Raw genomic sequence first — 25,777 nt, 5'->3', positions numbered from 1 at the left:
TTGCAAGCTTCAAGGCTTAATTTGAACAGAGCAACAGACTTTAGAGGCTACATGAGCCAATTTGTTCCTTTTTCTAAAAATAATTAGTACACGTTATGATAATGGTACATGTGTACTACTTAATTTTAACTTCTATCATCGGATTGTTAAACTTGAAAGGGTTCAGAAAACATTTGCTATAGTTGGAGAGTTTGAGCTATAGGGTGAGCCAAGGTCTTTTCCTCAGCGTAGGGTAGTCCGAAACTAGAGGGCATAGGTTCAAGGTGAGAAGGGAAAGATTTGGAAGGGGCCACATTTGCACACAGATGGTGGTGTTTGTATGGAATGAGTTGCCAGAGGAAGTAATGGTGGCTGGGACAATTACATTTAAAAGGCGTCTGGATAGGTATATGAATAGGAAGTGTTTAGAGGGATATGAGCCAAATGCTGGCAAATGGGACTAGATTTATTTAGGATATCTGGTCAGCATGGACAATTTTCAGTGCTGCAAATCTCTATGACTCTATTACTGAATGGCCTTCCCTCATTAAGAAAGGATAACTATTGGTTAATCTACCCAAGACCTTTCAAGGACTAAAAACTGTTTTATAAAAGGAAGAAACAAAGATGTAAAATGGCTGTAGTGATCACCTGACCACAGATTGTGTAAAGATTTGGGATGTCTGTGAAATAAACAACACCTAACAGAGAAATACACACCTTCTGGTTAATTCACACATGTATGTAAATTTTATATTTTAAAGAGATGAAAGACTCGCCTGCCAGTAAGCCAGCTTGGAAAGAGCTGGACTCCAGAACGTTCACTGAACTATAATTCAACAGCTGCATTTGAGCAACAGAGCATAGCGAAATAAAAATTAATTTGTGACAAGAACTGGATCTCTCTCTCCCAGTTTGTTTCTCTCATCATCTTGGAAAATACAACCTGGCACAAAAGCAAAGTGGCATTAGGGAATTCAAAGATAGTTACAGATCCTACTGCTGCTGAGGATACAAAGTCAACTACTAAAGGGATGGGATATCAGGCTGTAAGCTTTGTGCCACAAAATCTCGAAGGACTGTTCAACTGCATAACTGTTACTTTCCTCGATTATACCAGACATTCTCCCTTTTAAAACTTGCTACCTGCATATGATGTCGTAATTTTATTTTTGTTGTTTCAGGGTTATTGGATAGTAAAATCTCTTTTTCACTCAAGAAAACATTGGAAACTACCTCCATTATTTTCAAACAAACGATGTTCTAAATGAAATGTGATACTTGCAGGCTCCAAAACGGTTTTTAATCTGATCACATCAAGGTCGAGATTGATCGATTTTGGTTGGGTGAGGGCATCAAGGGATATAGATGGAAGTTCTGGCAAATGGAACTGAGGTACAGATTCTCTATAACTTAATTTGAACAGTGCAACATAATTCAGAGGCTAAATGGCCCAATTTTATCCTTTTTGAAAAAAAAAGGAGCATTGGACAGAGCTAGATGATATGAAATGCAGTGGAGAAGATCAACTTTGCTAATCACATTTGGGAATTGGAGGGACAAAAATGGGTAAAGCACCCAAGTTAACCCCACAGCATATCACTTGTGACCATAAACTTAGAAAAACAAGACCTGTTATCATACTGCTAAAACCAGACACTGGAGCTGACATGGTCTTTTTTTGGAATATACACTATTCCTATGTGCAATTAAATGATACAAGACACGTGAACATAGTTAAGGCTTTCTTAATTTAGTCAGTAACAACATCAATCTTGCTCACATGAACTAAGCACATCTGGACTCCAAATGTCTGCATTTCAATCTGAGAATAATGTAGATAAACAATAACTCCAAAAGCTTGCCTCACATGCTTCCCAGCTCATTCACCATGACATGCCAATTCAATTGAAGCCTGACAAGATCCTGAAGTGCTATTCGAAGCGCTGACCCTGGATTTTGCCTGAAACAAATACTGTCCGGTTGTGCACTTAATTTAAACAAATAAACATTTGTCAGTAAGCAAATTATTGCTTAGCACGTAGGGGTTTTGGAAGAAGTCAGGAAAATATAAGCAGTGACTCAGACCATTTAAAATAACCAACTAACATTCCTGAAGGATTTTCACATGTAACCATATGGAGTCTGTTAAAAACATGTCCCTTAAAACATGTTTAATCCCTTACTCAGCTCATTACAGATAACAACCCATTAAATACCTATTTACTGCTTTATCTCCAAAACTGTCACACCACATATTTCATTCTCATCATTCTTTTACAGGGCTGTACATTTTCTTAAAAATGGGACATGGGGATGAGTGGGGCAAGTGAGGATTACATCTTGTGCTAGCAAGAGTGTTGAAACTGCATCATTTCCTTTCTGCAGAGGCAAAGACAAATTTCAGCATTGCTTCCAATGTACTAACTGGTAGTACTGCTCAAACTCAGAGGAAAAGACTCTTTGATTTTACCCACCATTTACAGAACAGAAAAAGGTCATTCTGTCCAACAGGTCTTTGTTGGTTTTACAGTTCACTTAAATTCTCACATTCTTCATTCATCTGTATAATTCCGTCCCCTTCCACCAGACAGGATTACAGAAGAACCTCGATTATCCGAATACCAACTAACTGAAAATCGGAAAGTCCCGATAGAAACATTACATCGAAGAAGTATTTCCAACAGTGAACATGTCTTTTGTTTACGGTTATTAAACAGGCAGAGTCTCCAAATGACTGACCGCCCACCCTCTCTCCCCGCACTTTCCTTGGAGTTCTGCACCCTAACATTTCCCCCCCCCCCAAAAGATAATCTGACCAACGTTGTCCTGTACAGGGCATTGGTGGAACCTGTCAAAACAGCGAGGAGCGAGCGAGAATGGGGAGCAGACTTTAAAAACTCCGAGCCCCAGATTAACCGAATAAAATTGATTATCTGAACGAAATAGTGCCCGCCCATCTTGTTTGGATAATCGAGGTTCCCCTGTATTCCAGTTTCCCTTTCAATGCACCTTTGCTATTTGCCTCAACCATTCTTGACATACCGAACTCCCTATTTACATCATCAAGGAAAGAAATTTCTTTCAGATTCCTGGTTGGATTTAGTGGCAAACTTCACCAGAAAGAATCCACCATGCTGTTGCTAAAACTAAAAAGATAGGTGTATTTAAACAGAATTCAAGTGCACACAGTTTTATGTGAGAGATTTTCTTCGGTTAGCCAAACTCCATAAACTCTCAACCCACTGATTATTAATCCCCTGTGTTATACAACCAACTCAAACCCAATTAACTCCTAATTAATACAGCCATCAGCCATTCCCTCATGACATCAGGCCTGAGGCATTCCTTCAGAACAGATCACATGCACACATGTGACTGGGGGACCAGAGCTATGGTGTGGCTGTGGCCCTTGCCCAAGAGCACACTGGTTCAGCCATGAAGCTTGATGGGCCGTGTAACTAGTGGTATGCACAGTGATCAGTACTGGGGCCGTAATTATTTACGACATTCATTTATGAAATTTGGAAGAGGAAAGTGAATATACTATAGTCAAACCTGCAGTTGACAAAAATAGGTAGGATATAGACAAGCTAAGTGAGGGGCAAAAGCTTGGCATATGGAATATAATGTGGGAAATGTAAGATTACATACTTTGACAGGAAGAATAGAGGAGATAAATATCAGTTTACATCAGTTATCAGTCACCTGGATGGGTATATTGTATACGAAGGTTTTGGAGGGATATGGGCCGGGTGCTAGCAGGTGGGATTAGATTGGGTTGGGATATCTGGTCGGCATGGATGGGTTGGACCGAAGGGTCTGTTTCCATGCTGTACATATCTATGACTCTATGAAATGGAAAAAGACTGTAAAAAGGTTACAGAAGAGAGATGTTCAGGATTCCTCATCGATTAGTCACAAAGTCAGCGTTCACATTCAGTAAGTTATAGGAAAACAATTTTTTTCAATTCACTCATGAGACATGGGTGTTGTTGGCTGCCAGAATGTATTACCCAACCCTCATTACTATTGAGATGGTGGTGGTGAGCTGCCGTCTTGAAATGCTGCAATCGGTGTGCTGGAGTAGACCCACAATGCGCTTAGGAAGGGAATTCCAGGACTTTGACACAGTAATAGTAAAAGAATGGCATTATATTTCCAAGTTCAGGATGGTGAGTGACTTCGATGGAAACTTGCAGGTCATGGTGTTCCCTTGTATCTGCTGTTCTTGTCATTGAGTCAAAGAGATGTACATCGTGAAAAAGGATCCGTCGGTCCAATTCGTCCATGCTAACCAGACAACCATGCTAAATTGACCTAGTCCCATTTACTAGCTGATAGCCCTCTAAATCCTTCCTATTCATTAATCCACCCAGATGCCTTTTAAATGTCGCTATTGTACCAGGCTCCAACACTTCCCTCTGCAGCTCAATCCATACACTTATCACCCTTTGTGTGAAAATGTTGCCCCTTACTTCCCTTTTAAATTTTTCCCCTCTCAGTTTAAACCGATACCCTCTCCTACAATGGGGAAAAGATCCTGGCTATTATCCCTTTCTATGCCCCCCCCCAATCATTGTATAAACCTCTAGATGGTCCACCGTCAGCCTCTGCCTTCTAGACAAAGTGGCCATGAGTTTGGAAGGTGCTGTCTAAGAATCTTGAATTAATTTCTGCAGTGCATCTTGTAGCTAATACACACTGTTTCTACAGGACAGTGGTGGAGAGGCTGAAGCTTGTTGGAAGTGATGCCAATGAATGTAGGGAGAGCAGTTGAGTTTCTGGTCAATGATAACCCCTGGATGTTAATAGTAAGGGAGTCATAAAGGTGACACCACTGAATGTTAAGGAGCAGTTGTTAGATTGTCCCTTATTGAAGATGGTAATTGCCTCACATTTGCATAGCATGAATGTTACTTGCTATTTGTCAGCCTGGATATTGTGCAGTTCTTGTTGTATTTAAACATGGACTGCTTCAGTATCTGAGGAGTCACAAATGGTGCTGAACATTATTTGCTGATGATTGCACATTCCTGTTTCTGACCTAGTGATGGTGGGAAAGTCATTGATGAAGCAGCTGAAGATAGTTTGGCCGGGACAATGGAATGCTGGCCTTTATTTCAAGGGAATAGTATATAAAGATTTTGCTAAAATTTTACAAGCCACTTGTCAGACCACAGCTAAAATACCATGAATAGTTTCGGTCACCTTATCTAAGCAAAGATATAAATAGCATTCAAGGCACTCTGAGAAGATTCGTTCGGCTGATACCAGATATGGATGGACTGTTTAGAGTCATAGAGACGTACAGCACAGAAACAGACCCTTCAGTCCAACTCGTCCATACCGACCAGATATCCCAATCCAATCTAGTCCCAACTGCCAGCACCCAACCAACATCCCTCCAAATCCTTCCTATTCATATACCCATCCAGATGCCTTTTAAATGTTGCAATTGTACTAGCCTCTACCACTTACTTTGGCAGCTCATTCCATACACGTACCACCCTCTGTGTGAAAAAGTTGCCCCTTAGGTCTCTTTTATATCTTTCCCCTCTCACCCTAAAACCTATGCCCTCTAGTTCCGGACTTCCCCTCCCCAGGGAAGAGACTTTGTCTATTTACCCTCTCCATGCCCCTAATGATTTTACAAACCTTTCTGAGGTCACCCCTCAGCCTCTGACCCTCCAGGGAAAACAGCCCCAGCCTGTTCAGCCTCTCCCTATAGCTCAAATCCTCCAACACTTGCAACATCCTTATAAATCTTTTCTGAACCCTTTCAAGTTTCACAACATCCTTCCGATAAGAAGGAGACCAGATTTGCACGAAAAGTAGTGGAGTACGTTGGGCCTGTTCAAGCTGGCATTGACAAGAATCAGGGGGCGACCTTACTGAAAGATGGAACATTCTCCAAGAGCTTGACAGGGTGGATGCAGGAAGGTTACTTCCTCTTGTGGCAGTGTCTAAGTCCAGAGGACATAATCTCAGAATAAGGGGTCATACATTTAAAACATAGATAAGCAGTAATTCCTTCTGTCAGAGGGTTGTGAATCTGTGAATTTAAAACCACAGAGGGCTGTGAGGATGGGTTCTTTAAGTATATTCAAGGCTGAGATGGACAGATTTTTAATCGGTGAGGGAATCAAGGGTGACGGAGAGGGCAGGAAAATGGAGTTGAGGATTATCAGATCAGCCATAATCTCATTGATTGGCGGAGCAGACTCAATAAGCTGAATGGCCTACTTCCCTTATGTTATCATTCTGAATTTTGCCTTAAATTCTGAAAGAACACAGATAACATTCCATGCAGCATATATTGGAATATGATGCCCAAGTGTGACATCTATTGGTGCACAAAAATCAGATGCTGCCTGAACTGCTGTGCTCTTCCAGCACCACTAATCCAGTATTTGCTTTCCAGCATCTGCAGTCATTGTTTTTACCGCACTAAAATCAGTGAAGATCGAAGTGAAGGAGCCATTGGGAAGTAGTGACCATAATGAAATAAGCTTCAATCTGCAATTTGAGGGGGAGAGGGTACAATCGGAAGTGACAATACTTCAGTTGAATAAAGGGAACTATGGAGCTATGAGGGAGGAGCTGGCCAAAGTTCAATGGTCCAATACCTTAGCAGGGATGACAGTGGAAGAACAATGGCAGATATTTCTGTGTATAATGCAGAAGATGCAGGATCAATTCATTCCAAAAAGGAAGAAAGATCCTAGGAGGAGGCATGGGTGGCCGTGGCTGACGAGGGAAGTTAAGAAACATATAAAGTTAAAAGAGAAAAAAGTATAACATAGCAAAGATAATTGGGAAAATGGAGGACTGGAAAGCTTTTAAAAGAACAGAGGATTAATAATAAGGAAAGACACAAAGAAAAAATAAGGTACGAAGGTAAACTGGCCAAAAATATAAAGGAGGATAGTAAAAGCTTTTTTAGGTATGTGAAAGGCAAAAAAATGGTTAAGATTAAAATTGGGCCCTTGAAGACAGAAACAGGGGAACAAAGAAGTGGCAGAAATTGAATTAGTACTTCAGATGTGTTCACTGGGGAAGACAGAAGCAATCTCCCTGAGGTAATAGTGGCTGAAGGACCTGAACTTAAGGGAATTTATATTTGCCAGGAATTGGTGTTGGAGAGACTGTTAGGTCTGAAGGTTGATAAGTCTCCTGGGCCTGATGGTCTACATCCCAGGGTATTGAATGAGATGGCTCCTGAAATCGTGGATGCGTTGGTGATTATTTTGCAGAGTTCGACAGATTAAGGATCAGTTCCTGCGGATTGGAGGGTGGCTAATGTTGTACCACCTTTTAAGAAAGGTGGGAGCAAGTAAGCAGGAAATTATAGACCAGTTAGTCTGACCTCAGTGGTGGGAAAGATGCTGGAGTCTATTATAAAGGATGAAATTACGGCACATCTGGATAGTAGTAACAGGATAGGTCAGAGTCAACATGGATTTACGAAGGGGATATCATGCTTGACTAATCTTCTGGAATTTTATGAGGATGTAACTCTGAAGATGGACGAGGGAGATCAAGTAGATGTAGTGTACCTGGACTTTCAGAAAGCTTTTGATGAAGTCCCACATAGGAGGTTAGTGAGCAAAATTAGGGCGCATGGTACTGGGGGCAAAGTACTAACTTGGATTGAAAGTTAGTTGGCTGACAGGAAACAAAGAGTAGTGATAAATGGCTCCATTTCGGAATGGCAGGCAGTGACCAGTGGGGTACCGCAGGGATCAGTGCTGGGACCGCAGCTTTTAACAATATATAGTAATGATACAGAAGATGGTATTAGTAATAACATGAGCAAATTTGCTGATGATACTAAGCTGGGTGGCAGGGGAAAATGTGAGGAGGATGTTAGGAGATTACAGGGTGATCTGGACAGGTTAGGTGAGTGGTCAGATGCAGTTTAATGTGGATAAATGCATGATTATCCACTTTGGTGGCAAGAACAGGAAGGTAGATTACTACCTAAATGGAATTAATTTAGGTAAAGGGGCAGTGCAAAGAGATCTGGGTGTTCTTGTACACCAGTCAATGAAGGTAAGCATGCAGGTACAGCAGGTAGTAAAGAAGGCTAATAGCATGCTGGCCTTCATAACTAGAGGGATTGAGTATAGAAGCAAAGAGGTTCTTCTGCAGCTATACAGGGCCCTGGTGAGACCACACCTGGAGTATTGTGTGCAGTTCTGGTCTCCAGATTTGAGGAAAGACATTCTGGCTATTGAGGGAGTGCAGCGTAGGTTCACGAGGTCAATTCCTGGAATGGCGGGACTACCTTACGCTGAAAGACTGGAGCGACTGGGCTTGTATACCCTTGAGTTTAGAAGACTGAGAGGGGATCTGATTGAGACATATAAGATTATTAAAGGATTGGACACTCTGGAGGCAGGAAACATGTTTCCGCTGATGGGTGAGTCCCGAACCAGAGGACACAGCTTAAAAATACGGGGTAGACCATTTAGGACAGAGATGAGGAGAAACTACTTCACCCAGAGAGTGGTGGCTGTGTGGAATGCTCTGCCCCAAAGGGCAGTGGAGGCCCAGTCTCTGAATTCATTTAAGAAAGAATTGGATAGAGCTCTCAAGGATAGCGGAATCAAGGGTTATGGAGATAAGGCAGGAACAGGATACTGATTGAGGATGATCAGCCATGATCATATTAAATGGTGGTGCAGGCTCGAAGGGCAGAATGGCCTACTCCTGCACCTACTGTCTATCTTCCTCGCTTAGAATCAGAGACTTATTGCTGACCCAATAAAATCACCAAGATAAGTTCCCTATGTTCCAATGGAGTCAACTTTTTTAATGAAAACAAATCTTATTAAATCTAAAGCACCTTGCAGTATCTTGGTTTTGTGAATGATACTACAGTATATAAATACAAAACTTGCTTTAAAAAATTCATTTTGCAAAAAAAATATTGCATTGTTTTCAATGGTTTAGTCAGTGATAAATTGATATAATGAAATATTACTAACTTTAATATACATCTTCACAATAATCATCATCTTTGCTCAATCCAGCTACCCTGGAGAACATGGTGGCGAGCTGCATTCTAGAACAGGTGGTTATCGGATTTGGTGGTCCAGCTGTATTGTCACTGACATTAACGCTGAAACCGATGTTTGAATCCCACCAAGGCAGGTGGTATTATTTGAATTTAAATAATCGATCAATTTCTGATGACCGTGTAACCACTGTCAACTATCACAAATACTCAGCTAGCTCACTGCTACTCTTCAGATAAGGGAAACTACCACCCTGGTCTGGTCTGGTCTGGTCTGCAGGTGACTCCACACCAGCAACAAGGGATTAGCTCTTAACTGTCCCCTGGAAAGGTCTAGCAAGCTATTCAGTTGGATCAACCATTGAGAAGTCTTAATGTTGACCACATTAAAATATAAAGTGGCATTAGCAAGTTTGGAAACTATGGCCTATATACTCCGCTATATAAGGAACAATAGTTTCATTGTCAATACCCTGGCAGACATAGTTCGATACTTTCTTCATCCCAAAGAAAAGCTGCTCACCAATACTCTGCTCAATTCACTTCTGTGGTGACACTGCCCCATTAGTCCAAGACTTAAAGCAAAAGCTGTGTGTTGAGTGGCGCAGTCTGAATCAGCACAAAACACAAACTTCTTCAAACTGTGATCTTAACATGTCGGGCTATTATCTTCCCCTACAGATAGCAACACAAGCACAAATTCAGAACTATATTTGATGGTCTCATGATGGATTGCTCGTTTTGCTGGGATGGACACCCAAACACACACAAATCAACGATTGAAGCTTAATTCTGAAAGGCAGTTCCCCAATTCAAAGGGAAAGGCATTTAGCTGTCGAAACTAAGAAGAGTGCAGGCAGACAGGAAATAAACAAGATGAAAGAATTTGACACATAGTTCACAAGGCCAACTTGATACAATTTCTAGGCTGTGAAACATGCAGTTTGAAAACCTGTCCCATTAGTGAGCCAACTGATCACTGGGTCCTGGTTCTCACTTTTCAGAACTTATTATTTTTTTTAATCAAAATCAGTCTGATTCTTCAAGACAAAATAATATTCAGTGGGAATTCAATACCATCCAAGAGAGTGTTTGTTTTTTCAAAAAATATCCTATTTCTCCAGGCTCTCAAATCCCCACTCTGAAACAGCCAACAGTTCAAAATTATTCCAAGGCTTTACGCTTTGCAGCACTTTTTGAATCATTTAAACAAGGTATCAACTTTATGACAGCAGACTTATGGTGCAATATGGTATTGCTTCTGAGTTCATGCCCCCTTCTAAGTTCTGATGGCTGCATTATGAACACACCTTCCTTGTCCAAACAGCTTGCGGATCAACTTCAAAATCCTTTGCACAGGCATCAATTACATATGATAAAAGCTGGAGAGATTCATGTCAGCCTTGTGATGGGCTGGATTCAGGAGCTGCACCTCTGGACTGGAAATTTACACATGTCACTCTACTCTAAGAAGGGTGACAGAGGGAAACTAGGGAATTACAGACCAGTTAACCTAATATCTGTTCTGGGAAATTATTGGAGTCAATTAGGGACAGGGTAATTGATCACCTTGAAAATTTCAGTTAATCAGGGAGAGTCAGCGTGGATTGGTGAAGGGTAGGTCATATCTGAAAGACTTTCCTTTGAAGAGGTGACAACAGTGATGAACAGAAATAAGTCGATGGATGTTGTTTATCTGGACTTTCAGAAGGCTTTTGATAAAGTCTCACAGAGACTGCTAGCTAAAGTGGAAACCCATGGAACTGAGGGAAAATTGATAGAATTAGAAAATCAGTTAAATGGCAGGATACAGAATTGGAATAATGGGTTAGTGCTCAAATTAGCAGGATGTGACCAGTGGTGTCCCACAAGGATCTGTGTTGAGAGTCTCAAATATTCACAATGTTCATTAACAACTTGGATAATGGAGTAAAAATTCAAATATCCAAATTTGGTGATGATGCAATATTGGATAGCACTATAGACAGTGTTGACAACAGCATAAAATTACAACAGGAAATTAATAGCTTCAGTTGAATGGGCAAAGCTGTGGCAGATTGACTTTAACTTAAGCAAGTGTGAGGTTATCCATTAGACTGAAAATGGATAGATCAGGGTTTTTTTAATTAAAAAAAAAGGCACCAAGTTAAAGAGAAAAAGTGGATGCCCAACGGGATTTGGAGGTTCAGGTGCATAGCTGGTTAAAATGCCATAAACAGGTGCAGAAAATAGTCAAGGGAGCTAATTGAATGCTGACCTTCATACCTAAAGGCTGAGGTATAGGAATTCAGATGATTTGCTATAGTTATACAAAACCCTAATTAGACCCCTACTTAGAGCACTGTGAGCAGTCACCACACCTTAGGAAGAATGTTTTGGCCTTGGAGGGACAACAATGCAGGCTTACAAACATAATACCTGGACTTCAGTGTTAGATTATGAGGACAGATTAGACAAATGAGGTCTTTATTGTCTAGAATGTTAAGGGGTGATCTAATTGAGGTTTTCAGGATATTAAACAGGGTAAGACAGTGGTCAACTATTCCCACTAGTTGAAGATTCTAGAATCAGAGGGCACAGTCAAGAAATTAGGGCCAGGCCATTCAGGAGAAATGTTAGAAAGCACTTCTAAATGTAAAGAATGATAGATTTTTGGAACTTGCTTTATCAGATGACGATCAATGCTAACTTAACCTGTTAAATTTAAATCTGAGATAGATAATTTTTTATTAAGCAAGGGTATCAAGGGACATGGGCAAGGCAGGTATATGGAATTAAGTCACAGATCAACTTACTGAATGGCAGAGTAGGCTCGAGGGGCTGAATGGTCTCCAGTTCCTATGTTTCTATGGAATCTCTACAATCACTTTCTGTAGCTCCAAATGACAATGTCTGCAAAAGTGCATGTTGCTACAATAGGTTAGAATCAAGTGAGATGCCACCACATTGAGATGAACAGAGGGTAACAGTGAGAAGTGACAGAGGTGGATTCTGGGAGAAATTAGCTCATTCACGACAACTGAGAATGGGATGATGCAGAACCCAGTGCTCAACAGGATGAAGAGCATCCAATAAAGGCCGGTAATGAAAAATGACTGAGGAGGATTCTCGGAGAAGCTTTTCCCTCCTACTGGCAGCATTTAAAGGGAAGCAAGCCCTAGAGGGGGTGCGAGGTCTAAGATACATGAGAGCAACGTTTTTCCTTTTCTTTTACTATGACAGTTATAGTGTGTTCCTCCTGAGATGTGGGAGGCCAGGAAAAAATCAAAATGTCCTTGACAACTATGTCTGCAGGAAGTGTCCACCTGCAGCTCCTCACATGGATCAATTGGACTCAGTGAGAGGTATGTAGGAGGCAGGAAGCTTTACAGATACAAGTCTCAGGAATGTGGTTGCACCAAAGGTTCAACTAGATTGATGAGTGACCACAGGAGGGGCAGGCAATGAGAGTCCCCTGTGGCTATCCCCGCTCAAACAGATACATTGCTTTTGATACTATTGGGAGGGTGTGGCCTCTAAGGAAAGCAACAGCAACAGCCAGATCAGTGGCAGCATGTTGTACAGCAGGTAAGGTTGAAGTGCGGGTGAGCAGAAGTGAAAGGTAGCTCTATAGTCAGGACTCAGTTAGCGGTTTCTGTGGCTGCAAGCAAGACTCCAGGACGTTGACAGGGAGGCAACACACCAGGGTCAAGGAAGTCTCTAAGCAGGCATAGGACTTTCTGAAAGGAGAAGGTGAGCAGCCAGAGGTTTGTGGTCCATATTGGTGTTAACAATAAAGGCAGGAAGAGAGACAAGGTCATGCAAAGGGAATTAGGTAGAAGTGTGAAGAAAATGACCTCGAGAGTAGTAATCTCAGGATGACTCCATGCAAGTGAGGTCAGAAATGGGAAGATAATACAGTTGATTTAGTGGCAAAGAGCTCACGTAGGAGATAGCGCTTCAGATACTGGATCAATGAAATCTCCTCTGGGGCAGGAGGGACTTGTACAAGTAGGAAGGGTTACACTCAAACCAGAGGGACACTGCAAGGTTTGCTCGTGCCACTTGAGAATATTTAAATAGTCTGGCAGGGATGTGGGAACCAGAGCAATAGGTCAGTGTGTAGAGTGAATGAGGAGAAGATTAAGGTTCAGTTGGTGGGACAGGCTGTCTGAAGTACATTTATTTTAATGCAGGTTCATAGTTCCTTGAAAGAGTCACAGATAGATAGGATAGTATATTTTCCTTTATTGATCAGAGTATTGAATACAAGAGTTGGGAGGTCATGTTGCAGCTGTACAGGACATTTGTTAGGCCACTATTGGAATACTGCATGCAGTTCTGGTCTCCTTCTTATCAGAAGGATGTTGTGAAACTTGAAAGGGTTCAGAAAAGATTTACAAAAATATTTCCAGGGTTGGAGGATTTGAGCGATAGGCTGAGGCTATTTTCCCTGGAGCATCAGAGGCTGAGGGTGACCTTATAGACGTTTACAAAATTTTGAGGGGCATGGATAGGATAAATAGACAAAGTTTTTTGCCTGTGGTGGGAGAGTCCAGAACTAGAGGGAATAGGTTTAGGGTGAGAGGGGAAAGATATAAAAGAGACCCAAGGGCAACTTTTTCACACAGACAGGGTGGTGAGTGTATGAATTGAGCTGCCAGAGGAAGTGGAGGAAGCTGATACAATTACAATATTTAAAAGGCATCTGGAAGGGTATAGGAATAGGAAGGATTTAGAGGGATATGGGCCAAGTGCTGGCAATGGGACTAGATTAGGTCAGGATACCTCATCGGCATGGACGAGTTGGACCGAAGGGTCTGTTTCTGTGCTCTGTGACTCTATAATGGGTAAGGCAGATGAGCTTAGAGCCTTAATTAATACATGGTACTACAATTTTGGAGCCATTATAGAAACCTGCTTGACATAAAGGCAGGACTGCTAAATGAATGTTCCAGGATTAGATGTTTCAAGCATAATAGAGGGTTTAAAAGGGATTGGGGATTTGCATTATTGAATGAAGAGAATGACAAAGTTGCACTAAGACAGGATGTCTTAGAGGGCTCATCCAGCAAGGACATATGTGTGGAATTGGAAGGGCGCAATCACTATGATGAGGTTATACTGTAGTCCTAATAGCAGGAGAGAGAGGAACAGATATGTAAACAATAGGGTTGTTTTAATGAGTGACTTCAACTAATCCAATATTGACCGGGACTCCTTTGGTGACAGAGGTTTAGATGAGGCAGAATTTGTTACGAGCATCCAGGAGGGCTTCATGAAACAATATGTTGAGATTCCAAGAAGGAAAGGGGCTGTACTAGACCTTGTATTGGGTTTGGTGAGTGACATTTCAGTGAGTGCGCATTTTGGGAACAGTGATCATAATTCCATAAGTTTTAAGATAGTTATGGATAAGGAAAAGACAAAGACTGGTCCTCAGGTGAAAGTGCTAAATTGGCACGGGGGTCTAATTAAAACAGTATTAAGCATGGATTGGAGAAATTAGATTTAGCGCAGTTGTTTGAGGGTAACTCCACATCTGTCATGTGGGAATCTATTAAAGGCCAGTTCAGAGTGCGGGTAAAAGATAGAGATAGCAACATTTGGGAACCCTGTAGGCCTTGGATGAGAACAGCTTGAAGAGAAAAAGTAAGGTTTAGAAAACTCAAATCAGACAAGGCCCTTGAGGAATACAAAGGAAGCAGGAAAGAGCTTAAACAAGTAATTAGGATGGCTGAAAGTGACCATGAAATGTCCTTGGCAAGTAGGATGAAGAAGAATCCAAGGCATTTTATGCCTGTATTAAAAAAGTGGCAATAAAAAGGGTGAATTTATGCATGGAGCGAGGGGATGTGAGCAAGATCCTTATTTGTACTTCACATCTGATTCACCGAGGAGTAGGACATGGACCATGGGCAAGATTAGGGAAGGGTATGAGATTGTAGGGCATGGCAGCCCAGCAGTCAGCACTGCTGCCTCACAGCACCAGGATCCTAGCTTTGATTCCAGCCTTGGGCGACTGTGCTAGGTTTGTACATTCTCCCCATGTCTGCGTGGGTTTCCTCCCACAGTCCAAAGATGGGCAGGTTAGGTGGATCGGCCATGCTAAATTGCCCATAGTCTTCAGGGATGTCTCGGTTAGGTGGATTGGTCATGGGAAATGTAGAGCAAGAGATTAGGGGAAGAAGTCTGGTTGGGATACTTTTCAGAGAGTTGGTGTGGACTTGTTGGGCCAAATGGCCTGTTTCCAAACTGTAGGGATTCCATGATTCTATGCTGATACTAAGGAGGCAGCGGTGTCGGATTACTTGAAAAATACCAAGTCAGTAAGTCCTCAGGCCCTGATGAGATCTGAGGGAGGCAATGGTGGACATTGCTCTGACCTTGACAGGGATCTTTGTATTAACCACAGGTGAGGTCCCAGAAGACTGGAGAATGACTAGTGTTGTTCCTTTATTTAAGTCAGACAACAGGGATAACCCAGGAAACTATCGGCCAGTAGGCCTTATATTAGTGACAGGGAAATTGTTGCAGAAACTTCTTCGTTACAAGATTTTCTCCCATTTGGAAAATAACAGACTTATTAGACACGGGGTAGTCAGGTGTTGTCTCATAAATTTGATTTAGTTGTTTGAGGAATGATGATGATGGTTGATGAGAATAGGCAGTGGATGATGTCTACATGCACTTTACTAAAGTATTTGACAAAGGCCCTCATGGCAGGTTGGTCCAGAAGATTAAATCATGTGGGATCCACAGTGAGTTGATAAGTAGAATAAAAAATTGGTTTGATCATGGAAGATAGAGAGAGTAGTTGCGAGGGGTCTTTTTAGGACCAGAGGGACTGTGACCAGTGGTGTTCCACAAAGATCAGAGTTGATAACCTCTATTATTTGTAATATAAATGATTTGGATGAAAATGTAGGAAATCTGATGAGCAAAACAACATGAAAAATGGTGAGTTGTGGATAGTGAGGAAGGTTGTCAAAGGATACAGCGGGATATAGATCAATTAGAAAGTTGGGCAGAGAAATGCCAGATGGAGATTAATCCAGACAAGTGCGAGGTGATGAATTTTGGGAAGTCAAATGGCAGAGGAAGGTACACAGTAAATGGCAGGACCCTTGGAGCATTGATATACAGAGGTGTCTTGGGGAGCAAGCTCATAGCTCCCTCAAAGTGGCAACACATGGGATAAAGTGGTTTCAAAAAATGCATATGGTGTGTTCATCTTCATTGGTCAGGGCAGAGTATAAAAGTTGGCAACTCAAGTTGCAGCTATATAGAATTTTAGTAAGGCCACATTTCAAGTACTGGGTATAGTTCTAATTGCCATTCCATGGTAAGGATGTGGAGGCTTTGGAGAGGGTGCAGAAGAGGTCTATCAGGATGCTGTCTGGATTGGAGTGTATTTGACACAAGTTGAGTTGGACAAACTTGGATTGTTTTCATTAGAGCATCAAAGGCTGAGGAGCATCCTGACAGAAGTATATAAAAGGTATGAGAGGTATGGAGAGGGTGGATAATTGGAGACTTTGTCCCAGGGTAACAACGTCAAATATTAGGGGGCATAGGCTTAAGAGAAGAGGGGGAACATTTAAAGGATATGTGCAAAGCAAACTTTTTTTTTCAAAAAATACACAAGTGGTAGATGTCTGGAATACATCACCAGGGGAGGTAAAGTCATAGTCAGACAGGCACACAGCATGGAAACAGAACCTTCGGTCCAACTTGTCCATGCTGACCAGATATCTTATGTTTAACTTAGACCCATTTGCCAACATTTGGTCCATATCCCTAATAAACCCTTCCTACTCATGTATCCACCCAGATGCCTTTTAAATGTTGTAATGGTACCCTCCTCCAGCACTTCCTCTGGCAGCCTGTACCAGATACACACACCATCATCTGTGTGAAAAAGTTGCCTTCAAGTCCTTGTTAAACTTTCCCCTCTCACCTTAAACACTTACACCCTTTAGTTTTTGACAAACCCCGCCACTGTGGGGAAAAGACCCTAGCTGTTTTGAGAGGATTTATAGCTCGGGTTGAGGTTCTGGATGTAGGTTTGCTCGGTAAGCTGGAAGTTTCATTTTCAAACATTTCATCACCATACTAGGTATCATCAGTGAGCCTCCAGACGAAGCACTGATGATTCCTGCTTTCTATTTATATGTTTGGGTTGGTGATGTTGTTTCCTGTGGTGATGTCATTTCCTGTTTTTTTTCCTGAGGGGGTGGTAAATTGGGTCCAAGTCCATGTGTTTGTTGATAGAGTTTCAGTTGGAATGTCATGCTTTTAGGGATTCTCATGTGTCTCTCTGTTTGGCTTGTCCTAGGATGGATGTGTTGTCCCAGTCAAAGTGGTGTCTTACCTCCTTCATATGTGAGGATACTAGTGAGAGAGGGTCATGTCTTTTTGTGGCTAGTTGGTGTTTATGTATCCTGGTGGCTAGTTTTCTGCTTATTTGTCCAATGTTTGTTACAGTTCTTACATGATATTTTGTAAATTACATTAGGTTTGCTTGTTGTCTGTACAGGATCTTTCAAATTCATTAGCTGCTGTTTTAATGTCTTGGTGGGTTTGTGGGCTACCATGAACCCAAGGGGTCTGAGTAGTCTCAGAAACCCTAGCCACTCTCCCCTACATCAAAGGCATCTCGGAAAAGGCTGCCAGACTACTCAGACCCCATGGCATCATGGTAGTCCACAAACCCACCAACACACTAAAACAACAGCTAATGAATTTGAAACAGCTAATGAAATTGGACAAACAGGCAGAAAACCAGCCACCAGAACACATGAATATCAACTGGCCACAAAAAGACTTCTTTCACTAGTATCCTTATATGCGGATGAGGAGGGGCACCACTTCGACTGGGACAACACATCCGTCTGAGAACAAGCCAAACAGAGACATGTACGAAAATTCCTGGAAGCAGAGAGGTCCGGTCAGAATGCCATCAACAAATACATAGACTTGGACATGATTTACCACTCCCTGAGAAAAAGAACAGGAAATGACATCACCAAACCAAACAAACCCAAACATATACATAGAAAGCAGGAATCATCAGCAGTGCTTTGTCAGGAGGCTCACTGAAGATGTTACCTAGTATGGTGAAAATGAACCTTCCAGCTCAGTGAGCAAACCTACATGTTCACCCTATCCATGAAGCAGAAACAATAGCAATGTTTAAGAGGCAATTAAATAGACAGACAAACAGGCAGGAAATAGAGGGACACATATGCCACATGTAGACAGATGGGATTAGTTTAAAATGGCATCATTGTCTATACAGACATGTTGGGCCAAAGGGCCTGTTTTTGTGTTGTACTGTTGTGTACTAAGATCAGCCTTCTAGCTCTTCTTGACCTGTAAATTCCAGCTCACATGTCTAAGAAAACGTGAGCAAAGCACACAGCTGCAGTCTGGCTAAGTAACCGAACCATTTTAGCACAATATCACAGAAACCAGCCTGCAATGAAGATTCAAAGAAGGCAAAGATAGCTTCTCTACTCCCTTTCATAACAAATACCTGGTGGATAGGAGTTTAGGGGCTATAATCTTAGCTTACAGTTTGTGACATTGATATATGGTACTTATTTTATAACCACAAAAGATACATATTTTAAAAATGAATATTAAAGTTCTCTGGGGATCAGTTAGCTAGTCAGTTGATTGTAGTGCAGTGATGTCAACAGGGTGGATTCAATTCTTGCACTGGTCAAGCTTACAAGAACTCTCCTTCTCAAATTCTTCCCCCTCACCTAGGCATGAAGACCATCATGTTAAACAAACTTTGGTTGTCTCTCTCGCTCGACGTGAAAGCAGTTCTCTATAACAAAATAGTTAAAAAACTTCATTCACACACATACACGCCTATAAATCTCTCAATTAAGATTCCAATAAGTAACTGTCAAATTTTCATTATTTCCTCCACAATTAACTTTTGTGGATGATTATATTCAAAATAAACAAAAAAGGTTATATAAAAAGTTATCTACATAACTGTTCCCAATCCTCACACCAAGTAACAGTACGTTAGGCTTTATTTTTCTGATTTTAAGTTGGTTGATCACTTTTCATGTCATTTTCTCTAATTAAAAATCCTCTTTTAAAAATCAAACACTTTTGATGCAAGCAATACTTCAGGGAGGACCCGTATAGGATAGTACTAATGTTTCAGAGTTAATTCACACTCCAATGCTGACTCAAGACAGCCAAAGGTGTGACAGAAGTGCAAAGCTTCAATCTGGTGGCATGCAGTGTTTTTAAATATACAAATGCAGAGAATATTTTCAGACATTTTAAAAAAGGTAAAATTTGTTGTCTCAAGTCCATGCTAACTACAGTGCTACAGACATGCCTTACGTGACATCTTCAAAAACCCAGTGAATAGGAATTTTGAATTGGAAACAGAAACTGCTCAATAGTACAGTTATGTTGTAACAGCTTTATGTCGATGTTGCTCACCAGACTGGAAATTGATTGAGGGCAGCAATCCAACCCAGCCCTTGCTCAAGGGGCACTTTCAGAATTCTGCAAAGATAGAGTCTGTAACCTCCTAAATGGCTGGCTCCCAACTTCAATCAGACCATTATCATTGGTTTCAAATGAAGGTGAAGCATATCTTCCAGGGAAAATAAAAATTATATAAGTTCTATTTGTTAAGTCTATGTCTTTCCATGGACTGAATAGAATCTGCAATAAGCCTGCTATGTTTATCTCCTCAGGGAGCAATGTCTCCCAATGCAGTCAATTCTAGGAATGTTTTGAAGCAAGTTCCTGAGGAACACAAAACAGAGTCAAACGAGGCCCACAAATTCTTGAGCGTCTGATGGCATGCATGACACAGCCACAGAAATTGGCCAATGTCACCCCTGTGCTCGACACCATCAGAAAATAAAACATTCATGCCAAGAAGAAACTGTTAAAGCATGTGCACAGATGTGCAAGTACAGGAGCACGATGTTGTTCAATTCAGGACCTGCATCCGCCTGCAGCATGTAATGTAGAAATGGGTTGACAAGACCAGCCGAGGTCCCCAAACTAGACTGTTATGCAGTGATGGCTACCAGACAGCTTTGTGATGAAAGCTGGCCCAGGCTCCTGTGGGCCGCACTCTCAAATCAATTCAAATTCTGAACTATATAAATTTTTTAAAAAGGTTGCATTTAAGGAACAACAACAATCCTGGACGGCTGTGAGAATTTCTGTCTGTGTTTCTGTTTATTATCTCCCTGACGCTACTAACACACTGGAGTACAATTCCATAAGAATTTAATCTTTTTTAAATTTAAAATTATTTTTCTAATCAATACTACACACCTCTGGAGTAGATGGAATTAACTTATGAGCACTGGGAAAAGGCGGAGGGTGGTCTTCTTGCAGATCCACACAGGATTACTCCTGTTCCTTAAACACAGCCTATAGTATTCGTTTTAAAACTCTTATGTACATAATTAGCAGTCAAGCATTTGACAGAGCAATATCTCAAGATAATGTGTGTCAGTGTCAACAGGGAGCTTGCAACATATTTATGCAGACAGTGCCTTAACAAAATGTCACAATCAGAAAGAAGCAGACGGAGCATATGTTAATTTAAAGAAATTAAGGACAAGTTAACAAAAATGTTGCCCACCTTCGGTAATTCCCACTTTCCAACATTTATAACCTTCAGCTCAAACAACCATATCACTCTTATCCCACACCAAGTCCTGTTCACCCTCTACTTCTGTGCTCAGACTCCCGATTCATCTACATGCAATTTAAAAATCTGTGAATGCTCTACAATTCTCAGATAACACTACTTTTCTCATCCTGGCCTCTTACCTATCCTGGAATTTCACTCCTCCAAGATGGTCTGTCATGCCTGAGACCTTAGCTCCCCAAATCTCATCTCTCTCCCTCTCTCATCATCGCTAGATTTCTGGTCACAATTGCCAAAGGCAGTCTGGTAGCACATTTTCATAGGATGATTACAACAAATCATGTCTGTGTTTATCAAATTCCCTTTCAAAATCTACGATTGCACCCGCCTCTACCGTAGTCTAAGAAAAATTAATCCAAGCCCCAAAAACTTGCTGTTAAAAGCCACTTGCATCTGATCAGTCATGGTTTTACTAACGAAGTTGCCTAGTCAGGCCAAATGATTGCCACCTATTCCTATTTCTTATGATCTTATTTACAAACCTACACAAGAACTTGAGGGTATACTAGACATCAAATGTATTACTTGATTTTACATTTCATTTGAGTTAGAATTTAGGATTTTTTTTAAAAAAAGGTTATGCTTGTCTGCAAAGGGAGCACACACATTTATGTTTAATGGCACCAGGTGACTTTATAGCGAAAGAGAACAACAAGGAAAAGAAGAATCAAGTTAAGACTCATTGATTGGGCCCTGGCGTACTGCATCCATTTCGGGACCTAACTCCTGTCAGGATGGCAAACTCTGAGGTTCTGCATAAGTTTATTAATGCCATTTCAGTGTTTAATAAAGGAAATTATGTTGCAGCTGTACAGTACATTGGTCAGGCCACTTTTGGAATACTGCGTGCAATTCTGGTCTCCCTGCTATAGGAAGATGTTGTGAAACTTGAAAGGGTTCAGAAAAGATCTACAACTACGTTGCCAGGGTTGGAGGCTTTGAACTATAGGGAGAGGCTGAATAGACTGGGGCTGTTTTCCCTGGAGCGTCGGAGGCTGAGGAGTGACCTTATAGAGGTTTATAAAATCATGGAAAGGGTGAATAGCCAAAGTCTTTTCTGGGGGGGCGAAGTCCAAAACGAGACAGAATAGGTTTAAGGAGAGAGGGGAAAGATTTCAAAGGGACCTCAGGGGCAACCTTTTCATGCAGAGAATGGTGTGTGTAATGGTATGAGCTGCCTAAAGTAGTGGTGGAGGCTGGTATAATTACAACATTTAAACGCATCTGGATGAGTATATGAATGGGAAGGATTTAGAAGGATACAGCCCAAATGCTAGCAAGTGGGGCTGGATTTATTTAGGATATTAGATTTTTTTTAGATTAGATTACTTACAGTGTGGAAACAGGCCCTTCGGCCTAACAAGTCCACACCGCCCCGCCGAAGCGTAACCCACCCATACCCCTACATTTACATCTACCCTTACCTAACACTACGGGCAATTTAGCATGACCAATTCATCTGACCTGCACATCTTTGGACTGTGGGAGGAAACCGGAGCATCCGGAGGAAACCCACGCAGACACCTAGTCAGCATGGACGAGTTAGACTGAAGGGTCTGTTTCCGTGCTGTACATCTCTCTGACTCTAACACAGGAACAACGCAGTGTCTAACTGTGGTTTTACTAGAAATGACACACTTGCAAACATGACTAAATATACATTTGTAGCAAACACGTGCAGATAGATATTGGTGCAAGGGATGAAGACTTTCAATGAAGAGATGTGGAGAAGAATATGAATTAGGAGGCGTAGGTCATTCAGACCCTCAAGCCTGGTACACCATTCAATGATCACACCTGTTTGTGGCGTCAACTCCACTTTTCTGCCTGCAGATATTTTCTATTCAAGCTATTCAGTGATGTTATTATACACCTCTGGAGTAGATGGGACTTGAACCTTGGCCTCTTGGTTCAGAAGTTGGGACACTACCACAAGAGCTCTACATTTTTGCCTGCAACATCACAACCCCCAAACCCTATGACTCTATCAATGAAAAATCCAACTACAACCTTGAGTACATTCAACAACCCAGCTTTCACTGCTGTCTGAGGTAGAGAATTCCAAAGACTAAATCTTACAAAACAAGAAATTCCATCTGAAGCATGTATTCACTGCTCCAAGTTCTTTAGGGCGTGGTGGTGCTTGATGTACTTTTTACACATTAAGTAATCCTTTCTTAATAAGAAGTTTCAGATCTTGTCAGCTTTCATAGATATTTTAAAGGCCCTAACTACGTGTCCCGAGAAATCGATACAGGTTGGATAAATGTGTGACTTAACTACTATCATAGTTCCTTTTGAACTTAGAGCATCAAAATCCAAGGCAAAAGGAAAAAAGAAAATACAATTAATGCAAGCTAGCAAATACATGCCATCTAAAAACGATATGCAGTCAGGTTCAAGTCCTAGCTCCAGACGATGGTTGGGTTTCTCCTCATGAAGGAAATCTAGAATGGGGGACACAGTATCAGACAAAGGGACCACTTAAAAAAAAAAGGTGAGGCAAGGAGGAAAGTCTCCTCTCAGAGGACAATGTTAAAAATCACCAAAAAAAGCTTATAATCCAACAAGGTTTCCTCTCAGACACTCATCTTGGTAATTCTTGACCAGTGTGGATACTATTGTGGAACACATTTGAGACCAGGATAGATTTTTAAAACCACAGGATATTTGAGAGTTTTGAGGAGGGGTAGTGGAAGAAATGACACACAGGTAAGTGGAGCTCAGATTAAGGTCAGTTCAGCCATGATCTTAAAACGTACAACGAAGAAAGCTCATGAGTCTGAATGGATTCCTCCTACTTTACACACACTGCGGTATTCTCATCTTGTCCCAACAGCAGAGGGAGACAAGATGAAAAATAAAAGTAAAGACCTACTGAGTTTCTCCAGCACTTTCTATTTATATTCCATCTTGAGCATCTGCTGCATTTTCGAACAGTGGAATACAAGTCGGCCATTCAGCCCCTCAAGTCTGTTCCACTATTCAATGAGGTCATAACTGATCTGTGACCTACCTCCATGTACCAACGTCGGCCCATATCACTTAATACCACTGTTTAACAAACTTTACATCTAACACAGGTAAATTTTAACAACTGATCTAGCATCAATTACCATTTGGGGAAGAGAGTTCCAAACCTCTATCACCTTGTGTGTGTATAAGTGCTTCCATGGGCGAGTTGGACCGAAGGGTCTGTTTCTCTGCTGTACATCTCTTCGCCTCTAACTACTCTTATTTGACAGACTAAGATGAGATCTTACAAAAGTTGCTCAAAAAATTTCAGCGGAGCAAATGAGAAGCAGCTTTGAGCGACAGAAGGACCAGTTACCAGAAAACAAAGATAAAGAAATCAAGTTTTGTTTCTAAAAAAAACAAAAAAAAAATCACAATTCTTGAAAATTAGGGAACATTTTCTGACGCAACAAGTGGCTGAAAGGATGTAAAATTCAACAGTAATTCTAAATAAAAACCCTTTGGGGGTGGGGAAGATGAGGAAGTTGCAGTGGGGGGCTTAAAAATAGGGGGATCAGGGGAAGAGGGGCCGAACGGCTGCCTTGGATGCTGCATCATTCCCCGAGCAACATTTCCTGCTTCCCGTAGACCCCCTTGGCCACCCCAGAACCTGACATAATTAATCATGTCATTTAAAAGTGATGTGTCACCTACATAACTGTGTGTGTGTGTGTGTTTTAAAAGCCCAAAAGGGTGGGGAGTGTTGTTAAAATAAAACACAAAGTCCCTCACAAATAACTCACCGACATCCTGGTCGAAGGGGTTAACGGCGAAGAAGGGCATGGCTGGGTTCACCGAAGGAAAACTTTTTCCTTTTTTTTTTGTTTTTTTTAAAAAAAAGTGAGAAATAGCCTTCTGGAGGTGGGCCGCAAACAGGCCGCGGCGTTTCTTCAGCTCGAAGCCCGTAGCAGTCGCTCCTCCGCCAGCCCCAGGAACATCCTAACAGTCGAGGCCTCCGACCAAACCCTCCCACTTTCGCTCTCGGTTTCGTTCACCAGCTAAAAGCCAGGAATTATTCTTAGCTTTTTTTTCCCCCCAATCCGGGAGTCGAAATGGCGTCGCGCGAAGATGCGATGGGAGGGGGAATGTGAAGAAATTATAAAATAAATAATAACTCCACGCCGGTCAGGTGATTCCTCTTGGTCTCCGCCCCGCTTTCTTCCATTGGAGGTGGTCGTCGCGTGGTCCTCCAGAAGGATTCAGCCAATCTAGGGGGCAGTATCACCACATGTACGGGCACTGCAATTCGCTGTCTGCCCGGCCAGAGGGCAGCATCGAGGGAGGCATGGCAATTCATTGGCAGCCAGCAGCGGGCAATGTGCTGGTGTCGGGACGGTCGAAGGGAGAAGCCAAGCTGGGAGAAAGGCAGGAGAGGCAGTTCGCTGTCAGCTCGTCTAGAGGGCAGTGTCGACGGCGTGCAGTGCAGGTGCGGCGATGTAAGGTCATCCCGTCAGGAGGGCGGTATTGCCCCCCTTTGAACGCATGGGCGGTAATTCAAGGTCAGCCAGTACAGGGGGCAGTATGGAGAGGGAAATGTGTGAGTAGCAATTCAATGTCAGCCAGTACAGGGGGCAGTACGGAGGGGAGTGGGGGGGAAAATGTGTGAGTAACAATTCAATGTCAGCCAATACAGGGGGCAGTATGGAGAGGGAAATGTATGAGTAACAATTCAATGTCAGCCAGTACAGGGGGCAGTATGGAGAGGGAAATGTATGAGTAACAATTCAATGTCAGCCAGTACAGGGGGCAGTATGGAGAGGAAATGTATGAGTAACAATTCAATGTCAGCCAGTACAGGGGGCAGTATGGAGAGGGAAATGTATGAGTAACAATTCAATGTCAGCCAGTACAGGGGGCAGTATGGAGAGGAAATGTGTGAGTAACAATTCAATGTCAGCCAGTACAGGGGGCAGTATGGAGAGGGAAATGTATGAGTAACAATTCAATGTCAGCCAGTACAGGGGGCAGTATGGAGAGGAAATGTGTGAGTAACAATTCAATGTCAGCCAATACAGGGGGCAGTACGGAGGGGGGTGGGGGGAAATGTGTGAGTAACAATTCAATATCAG

The 25,777-nt window shown here is 41.9% G+C and overlaps 1 protein-coding gene across 1 annotated transcript in view; it reads right to left on the bottom strand.

Moving 5' to 3' along the window:
• Positions 1–24,882, bottom strand: part of stam2 (signal transducing adaptor molecule (SH3 domain and ITAM motif) 2) — a 98,456-nt gene extending 73,574 nt beyond the window's left edge. The window contains exon 1 of the mRNA XM_072579932.1: positions 24,452–24,882. Coding sequence (XP_072436033.1) covers positions 24,452–24,491 — 40 coding nt within the window. The 5' untranslated portion in view covers positions 24,492–24,882. The remainder of the gene's footprint in view (positions 1–24,451) is intronic.
• Positions 24,883–25,777: the final 895 nt, after the last annotated feature.

The sequence above is a fragment of the Chiloscyllium punctatum genome, chromosome 10 (assembly GCF_047496795.1).
Source record: "Chiloscyllium punctatum isolate Juve2018m chromosome 10, sChiPun1.3, whole genome shotgun sequence".
NCBI lineage: Eukaryota > Metazoa > Chordata > Chondrichthyes > Orectolobiformes > Hemiscylliidae > Chiloscyllium > Chiloscyllium punctatum.
This window is presented reverse-complemented; position numbering and strand designations above follow the sequence as displayed.